Source organism: Lutra lutra, chromosome 7 (genome assembly GCF_902655055.1).
Source record: "Lutra lutra chromosome 7, mLutLut1.2, whole genome shotgun sequence".
NCBI lineage: Eukaryota > Metazoa > Chordata > Mammalia > Carnivora > Mustelidae > Lutra > Lutra lutra.
The window spans coordinates 51,587,712-51,597,098 of record NC_062284.1 but is presented as its reverse complement, the minus strand read 5'-3'; the positions used below and the strand labels follow the sequence as shown (position 1 = coordinate 51,597,098).

At 37.8% G+C, this 9,387-nt stretch overlaps 1 protein-coding gene and 1 pseudogene across 1 annotated transcript; both read left to right on the top strand.

The window, feature by feature from the left end:
- Positions 1 to 937: 937 nt before the first annotated feature.
- Positions 938 to 1,951, top strand: LOC125104405 (olfactory receptor 11H12-like; the record flags this gene model as incomplete). The annotated part of the gene is made up of 1 exon (XM_047737042.1): positions 938 to 1,951. A coding segment is annotated over one exon (1,014 nt), but the record flags the coding sequence as incomplete, so codon positions are not given.
- Positions 1,952 to 6,107: 4,156 nt separating this feature from the next.
- LOC125105142 (vacuolar protein sorting-associated protein 29-like) lies at positions 6,108 to 6,776 on the top strand (annotated as a pseudogene).
- The last annotated feature ends 2,611 nt before the right edge of the window (positions 6,777 to 9,387 follow it).

Genomic DNA, 9,387 nt, shown 5'->3' with positions numbered 1-9,387 from the left:
ACTTTATGGGAGGGGAAGTCTTCAAAAAATAAACTCCCACACCTAGCTGTTATTTTGCAAACTGTTGCAGGTAAAAGATTAAGTGAAAACTTAAAGCCACCGCTTCCAACAGAAGACACTGCAACACTGCAATATTAAAAGTCAATGCTGGTAAGTAACATTATGGTATGACATTTTATGGTGCCTAAGCTAACAGCAATAGCAATAGAAATGAGGCATGTTGGCCTTAAAATTACTTGCTATACAACATGTCTATTTATTTTTCATATTTAAATGATATATTGAGCAACATATTTAACTGAGATGTAAATAGTAAAATCAAAACCTTCTTTACAGAATCTATTGCCCTATAAGATGGGTTTAGGATAAGAAACTAGTAATGTATTAACTTTATGTTTTATGCTATCCAGAAACTATCATACATAGTCCCTGCTCCAAAATATTAAGCTTTACAAAATGAGTTTAACTTGGGGTGCCTGGGTGGCTCAGTTGATTAAATGTCCAACTCTTGATTTCAGCTTAGGTCATGATCTCAGGGTCATGAGATCTAGCCCAGCATTGTACTCCATGCTCAGTGTGGAACCTGCTTAAGATTCTCTCCCTTTCCCTCAGCCCCCTCCTCCATCTTTCTCTCTCTCTCTCTCTTTCACGCGGACTCTCTCTCTCTTTCTTTCTTTCTAAAGGAAAAAAAGAATTTAACTTTACTTAGTTCTATCATGGTACCATAATGAGGAAGAGATTCAAAAGCAGGCAAAGTTTGTTTCTGTGCAGCCAGCTGCCTACTATGCCCAAAACTCAGAGTACATAACCAAGAACAAGTAGACTACACTCTCTTTCTAACTGATGATTCTTTTGAAAAATGACCCCATGTTTATTGTCTTTTCTTCATTCGAAAAAGGAGCACATTTAAAACTAGTCCTAACTGATAACAATATGTCTCTTGACCTTGCAGGTTACTGACCCAACGAATGTTTCTGAGTCATACTCCAACTTTGCTTCTGTAAGAGAATTTATACTCCTAAGTTTTTCTTGTGAGTGGAAGATTCAGATCCTCCTCTTCTCACTCTTCACCACAACATATGTTTTGACCGTAACAGGGAATGGGGCCATTGTTTGTGCTTTGTGGTGTGAATGGCGACTCCATGTCCCCATGTACATTTTCCTGGGAAATTTCTCCTTTTTAGAGATTTGGTATGTCTCTTCTACAGTTCCCAATATGTTGGTCAATTTCCTCTCATATAAAAAGACCATCTCCTTTACTGGATGTTTCCTTCAATTTTATTTCTTTTTCTCTTTGGGAACATCTGAATGTTTCCTCTTGGCTGTCATGGCCTTTGATCGGTACCTTGCTATCTGCCATCCCTTGCACTACCCTAACATCATGACTGGACACTTCTGTACCAAACTGGTCATTATCTGTTGGGTTTGTGGATTTCTGTGGTTCCTGATCCCCATTGTATTCATCTCTCAGATGCCCTTCTGTGGTCCAAACATTATCGACCATGTTGTATGTGACCCAGGGCCACTGTTTGCATTGGCATGTACCTCTGCTCCAACAATCCAACAGCTTTGCTATACTTTAAGCTCATTAGTTATCTTTGGTAACTTCCTTTTTATCCTTGGGTCCTATACACTTGTCCTATTAGCTGTGTTGCGTATGCCTTCAGCCACTGGGAGACACAAGGCCTTCTCAACCTGTGGGTCTCATTTGGCTGTGGTATCACTATTCTATGGCTCTCTGATGATCATGTATGTGAGCCCAGGACTTGGGCATTCTGCTGGTATACAGAAAGTTGCAACTTTGTTCTATGCTATGGTAACTCCATTCTTCAACCCCCTCATCTATAGCCTTCGGAATAAGGAGATAAAAGCAGCCCTGAGGAAAGTTCTAGGGCGTCTCAGTATAATCCAAACTATACTGAATGATCCTCCCGTTATCAGGTCAGTATAGTATCACAAAAAGCAATCAGTATTATATAGTTATTCAAATCTTCAAATATAAGTCTAGTTAGGTTAACTCTATCAGCTTATGAAATAAAACATCTATGTGGCCACTTATAATCATAAAGTGGCCGGATTATACAGATAAATGGAAGTACTGGGTTCTTCTTTGGCTCTTAAAGTGTACATGAACCAGGGAATGTACACATCTGGGTGTTTTCTGGGTAGTTCACATGGTTCTTCTGAGACAAAAATTTCTGTGTCCTATTTGATGATTTAGATTAATAGTTCTGGGATCAATTATATTATCTCATTTTGTTTTAGTCATTTATAAATAAAAGGAAAATGTATTTATTTCTGTTTGTGGTTCTTTTCTTATTTGACTCTATTATTTCAGTGATTAGGTTACCCCTGCTAAATAAACCCTTAAAGCAATTATCCAAAATTTCTATGGGACCATAATGTTATGCTAGCCTAATGACACTCAGACATACGTTGTTTGTTTCCTTACACATTACCCCTTTCTAAGCTCCTTAAGGGGCTAATTCTAATTCTAACAACATCAGTCAAAATATTCAGATATACAGTATTCTGAGTTTCAATATTTTTACCTAAACAAAGGTTCATTAGAGCATACATGTTTTATTGAACAAAGGTTCACTAAAAGCTTAATTGGTCATTTAATTGTGTTTTAGATAATAGAGTATCTCTTCCTAAAAAGTGGAGAGGGAAATATCTACTTTATAATAAATTACTTAAGTTCAAAAAAATAAGTTGACAGTTCATTGTTATTTGTTGCTGCAACAGTATTAAAAGAACAGTAAGGAAAATTGTTAAGAAATTGTTACAGTGATACAATACACTTTACATTTTCATTTATATGTATGTTTATTTGATATGACATCAAATTTGTTCCTATATTATACCAAGTTTTTATGACCATTGCTTTTTAGGAACTTTTAGAACTTTAATATTCCATTCAACCAGTATGGTATGGATTGTAAATTTTTATGTGGTGAGATCAATATTTTCCTAGAAGGAGGACTGTTCTTCCAAGTACCTTGAAACTTACTTTTTGCAGGATGTAAGAAAGGGACGTTCCAGAAGGTGGATTAGGAAAAAAATGCATGCCACCAACTACATAATAATGATTGCTTAGATTTATTATCCAAGGATTCAGAAACTCTTCCACCCACCAGCCATAACTTTGTTATACAGTAACTTCCATTCTTTTATCGCAAAAATTAATATCTCAATTAAATCTTCATAAAGTTCTGTCATGATGATGCTTTGCAAGCTAGATTAGGACTCATCATCTAATCTAAAACTGCCTCTGGAACATCCAGGATGTAAGACTACTATACACATGTATCAATTTTCCCACTGGGGTTTCTATCTTAGAACAGTTGCTTGAGAGAGAAAAGGATTGCTCAGTTTAAAATATAAGGCTGCACTTGTGATTTTTGAAATGGACACACTCTGATTCATATCACGCTTCACTTGATTGAAACTCTTTTTGAATTTTTTTTGCCTCCTTTTGGAGCAACAATTACATAAATTTGATTAGAAAGATATTAAAATATTTTTCATCATCACATTCATTCATTTTTCTTAAGTACCACATGAGGTGCTTTGTTGAAGTTTGGGAAACAAATCTATATTTAATTTTTCCATACACATTCACAAGTTTTGACTAAAATCTTAGGCTTTGTAGTGCTTCATTTTTTTGTCTTCTTGTCCTTTTTTTTGTCTTTCAAGGATTTTCTAGCCACTGACTCAGTCTCTCTTGTTGTTTATTTGGATATAAATATTTGCTTGAATATCAATCTCCTAAAGTGGTGTCATTGAGAAAAGGGTCTAGTTCTTAATTTTCATCACTGTATTCATTTTCTTATTTTTACACTCAACACATGCATGGCAGAGTGTGGTACCTGCATACTTACTATCCATTTTTCTTATCTTCCTTCTTAATACAATCGCAATTCTATTCTGGTGCCAACATACCCAGTTTGAAAAATCAAATGTAGCATCCTTTATATAGGAATAATTGTGCAGATGAATTGAGAGAGTATGCCAAAGTGTTTTGAAAGTGATAAAGAGCTTTCCAAGTGAAAAATATTAACTGAAATCAATTGTGTACATACTATGTGTAAGATTCTATTCTGATTATCACAGCCATTCTGTGAGGAAGGTATTATCATTAGGTCTAGTTTAAAGATTTAAAAGGCAAGCAAGAGGGTTCCCCTTTCTCCACATCCTCTCCAACACATGTTGTTTCCTGTCTTGCTAATTTTGGCCATTCTAACTGGTGTAAGGTGATATCTCAATGTGGTTTTAATTTGAATCTCCCTGATGGCTAGTGATGATGAACATTTTTTCATGTGTCTGATAGCCATTTGTATGTCTTCATATACTGTACGCCGAAAAGAAATTTAAAAAAAAAAAGGAAAAAAAGGCAAGCAAGAAAGGATAACTTGTCCATGCTTAAGAAAAATTAATGATTGGGATGATGAAAAAATATTTTAGTATCTTTATAATCAAATTTGTATAATTGCTACTCCAAAAACCAGCAAAAGTTTTTCAAATAGAGTTTCAATCTAGTCAAGCATGATATGAATCAGTGTGTGGGGAACCTTTCCATCTTTGGAATACTAAATTACCCAAACTCAGTCCTGCCTCTGATTTCATGATTTCCTTCCATGTGTTAATGGCTCATATCCTCTGGAAAAGAAGATCTTACCATTCAGATAGAAATCTACCATTCTCTTTCTTCTTCTTTCTCCTCTATACCCCCAACCTTGGTTTGAAGGTCAGATTCCCTCTGGTAAGATTATGGGCTCTTTTTCAGTCTTCCTGCTATAGAGAAGCTTAATATTAAGACTACCAGGAAGATGGAGAGGGAAGTCATATAAATGGTGGAGCTAGTGGGTTGTTCTTATTGCAAAGAAGAAAGAAACTCTCCTGGAAAATGGAGAAGAGTCTTATTCTTTCAAGTATCAGAAGAATATGATACAGAAGTAGTGAGAACCAAAATCCCCAAACCAGACTAGGAAAGAAGAAATCATGAAGTAGAAAAAGTTGATAAGAGGGAAAAGAGAGAAAAAATCATGCAGATTTAGGAGAAGTTACAAAGTTAACAAAGCACTCTCCTCTTTGCCCTAGCTCTTCCCACCTTTAATTTAAGAGGGTATCACATCTATGTTTGAGAGAGGGCATAGGCCATTGTGGAGGAAAGAATCACAGAAGAAAGGCATTTATATCCTTGTTGCAGGAGATGAGAAAGAACTCTTCCTGAGAAATTTCAACTCTGTCTCATTTCCTCTGCTCAAAAGTAAACTAACTGCTACCCCAATACCAGATAAGTTTTGTGGACAAGATACAACAAGTAGCAAAAACTGATAAGGAAGAAAGCAAAAACAGAGAATCTCCCCTACATAGAAATGATGGCCTCCTATAGGGGAAGCCAGAGGCCTTATGCTAGTTAGGCAGTGGCAGAGATTAAGGGAAACATTTGGCTAAAACTTTAATTTAACTGGCCAAATGAGGAAATCTCATTTGTGGACAATCAGAGTGATGGCTCAGGTAATTCCATCAAATACAAATTTCCTAAAGACAAAGGATACTCACTCTACAGTCCAGAATAGTTCTGTATTCCTAGGATCTCTGCCCAAGTGACGTTATGTCTCCTTGGTCTGAGATCTATCTCAGGTTTTGAAATCTCCTAGATACTAGAATAGCAAAGGAATATCAAGAATAACAGGGCATTCTATTTTTAAAAGATTTTATTTATTTATTTGACAGAGAGAGAGATCACAAGTAGGCAGAGAAGCAGGCAGAGAGAGGGGGAAGCAGGCTTCCTGCTGAGCAGAGAGCCTGATGTGGGACTCAATCCCAGGACCCTGAGAATATGACCAGAGTCAAAGGCAGAGGCTTTAACCCACTGAGCCAGCCAGGTGCCCCACAGGGCATTCTATTTGACACAGTGAGAGACTACAGCGTAAGCACAAGAAACAGCCTTTCTAAAATGCAAGGGGGTTACTGAGGAGTCCAAGGAAGAAGGCAGCAGTGGTTGTAGTGACTGAGCAGAGCACACTGACAGGATGCTTCCTACATCAACACATCAACTATGTACTTCAATCCATATCTGAAGGGATCCCCCTCTAAAGATGAAGATTGTTCTCTCTCCAGTTGGTGTTGGTATGGAGACCTGTTCAACCCACCCTGGCGAAACAGTTTGCTGACTAAATTTTAAAAACCACTGGTACCAGAAAAGATTCAGCACATTCTCTGTACTGGAAAACTTTGTACCAAAGAGAGGTATGACTATCTCAAGACTCTGACCAGTGATGTTCATATTGTAAGAGGAGTCTTTCATGAGAATCTGAATTATCCAGAACAAAAAGTTGTGACCGCTGGGCAATTCAAAATTGGTTTGATCCATAGGCAACAAGTTATTGCATGGGAGACATGGCCAGCTTAGCCCTGTTGTAGGGCAGTTTGATGAGGACATTCTTAACTCAAGATACACATACAAATTTGAAGCATTTGGGCATGAAAAAAATTTTAACATTAACCCAGGTTCTGCCACTGAAGCATATAATTTTGTAGCAACAAACATTATTCCTTCATTTGTATCAATGGATATTCAGGCCTCTACAGTTGTCCTTTATATGTATCAGCTAATTGGAGATGATGTAAAAGTAAAAGGAATTGAATACAAAAACATCTTAAAGCCAGGCCTGCCTTGCTGGTTTTTTTTATTCCCCTGTTCAAATCAAGTAATTAAGCATTTATGAACCACAAGATCATATCACTTTTATGATATTTTACAGTAAAATATAATATTGCTTTCTGTTAATACAATGTTCTAAGTTTCTTATAAACTATGAGAATATATGCCACTTCTTATTTTATTTATATGAAAAAAAGTCCACCATACAGTAAATGGTCATGTGTTAAGAAAAATGTATTCTTGCAAATACCCTCAGAGTTGATATGTGGAACTTCACTATAAAAACATAGTGCATGAGGAAATAGAATCTAGATTTTCTTGTATACATTTTTCTCTTTGGTAATAAACAGTTACCTTTCATTTATAAAAATAAACAAAAAACATATAAAATGCAAAGTCAATGTACAGAAATCAGTAGCTTTCTTATACACTAACAGTGAAATACAGAAAGGGAAATTAGAGAATCGATTCCATTTACTATAGCACCAAGAACCATAAGATACCTGGGAATAAACCTAACCAAAGAGGTAAAGGATCTGTACTCGAGGAACTACAGAACACTCAGGAAAGAAAGTGAAGAAGACATGAAAAGATGGAAGACCATTCCATGCTCTTGGCCTGGAAGAATAAACATTGTTAAAATGTCTATACTGCCTAGAGCAATCTATACTTTTAATGCCATTCCAATCAAAATTCCACCGGTATTCTTCAAAGAGCTGGACCAAATAATCCAAAAATTTGCATGGAACCAGAAGAGACCCCGAATCGCTAAGGAAATGTTGAAAAACAAAAATAAAACTGGGGGCATCACGTTACCTGATTTCAAGCTTTACTACAAAGCTGTGATCACCAAGACAGCATGGTACTGGCACAAAAACAGACACATAGACCAGTGGAACAGAGTAGAGAGCCCAGATATGGACCCTCAACTCTATGGTCAAATAATCCTCGACAAAGCAGGAAAAAATATACAGTGGAAAAAAGACAGTCTCCTCAATGAATGGTGCTGGGAAAACTGGACAGCTATATGTAGAAGAATGAAATCGACCATTCTCTTACACCGTACACAAAGATAAACTCAAAATGGATAAAAGACCTCAATGTGAGACAGGAATCCATCAGGATCCTGGAGGAGAACATAGGCAGTAACCTCTTCGATATCAGCCACAACAACTTCTTTTAAGATATGTCTCCGAAGGCAAAGGAAACTAAAGCAAAAATGAACTTTTGGGACTTCATCAAGATCAAAAGCTTCTGCACAGCAAAGGAAACAGTCAACAAAATGAAGAGGCAACCCATAGAATGGGAGAAGATATTTGCAAAGGACAGTACAGACAAAAGGTTGATATCCAGGATCTATAAAGAACTTCTCAAACTCCACACACACAAAACAGATAATCATATCAATTAATGGGCAGAAGATATGAACAGACACCTCTCCAATGAAGACATACAAATGGCTATCAGACACATGAAAAAATGTTCATCATCACTAGCCATTAAGGAGATTCAAATTAAAACCACATTGAGATACCACCTTACACCAGTTAGAGTGGCCAAAATTAGCAAGACAGCAAACAACGTGTGTTGGAGGGGATGTGGAGAAAGGGGAACCCTCTTACACTGTTGGTGGGAATGCAAGTTGGTGCAGCCACTTTGGAGAACAGTGTGGAGATTCCTCAAGGAATTAAAAATAGAGCTTCCCTATGACCCTGCAATTGCACTACTGGGTATTTACCCCAAAGATACAGATGTAGTGAAAAGAAGGGCCATCTGTACCCCAATGTTTATAGCAGCAATGGCCATGGTTGCCAAACTGTGGAAAGAACCAAGATGCCCTTCAACGGACGAATGGATAAGGAAGATGTGGTCCATATACACTATGGAGTATTATGCCTCCACCAGAAAGGATGAATACCCAACTTTTGTAGCAACATGGACGGGATTGGAGGAGATTATGCTGAGTGAAATAAGTCAAGCAAAGAGAGTAAAGTATCATATGGTTTCACTTATTTGCAGAGCATAACAGATGACATGGAGGACATGGGGAGGTGGAGAGGAGAAGGGAGTTGAGGAAAATTGGAAGGGGAGGTGAACCATGAGAGACTGCGGACTCTGAAAAACAACCTGAGGGTTTTGAAGGGGCGGGGAATGGGAGGTTGGGAGATCCAGGTGGTGGGTATTAAGGAGGGCATGTATTGCATGGAGCACTGGTATGACCCTGCAATTGCACTACTGGGTATTTACCCCAAAGATACAGATGTAGTGAAAAGAAGGGCCATCTGTACCCCAATGTTTATAGCAGCAATGGCCATGGTCGCCAAACTGTGGAAAGAACCAAGATGCCCTTCAACGGACGAATGGATAAGGAAGATGTGGTCCATATATACTATGGAGTATTATGCCTCCACCAGAAAGGATGAATACCCAACTTTTGTAGCAACGTGGACAGGACTGGAAGAGATTATGCTGAGTGAAATAAATCAAGCAGAGAGAGTCAATTATCATATGGTTTCACTTATTTGTGGAGCATAACAAATAGCATGGAGGACATGGGGAGTTAGGAGACGGCATTTGGGGGAAATTGGAAGGGGAGGTGAACAATGAGAGACTATGGACTCTGAAAAACAATCTGAAGGGTTTAAAGAGGTGGGGGGGGTGGGAGGTTGGGGGAACCAGGTGGTGGGTATTAAGGAGGGCACGGATTGCATGGA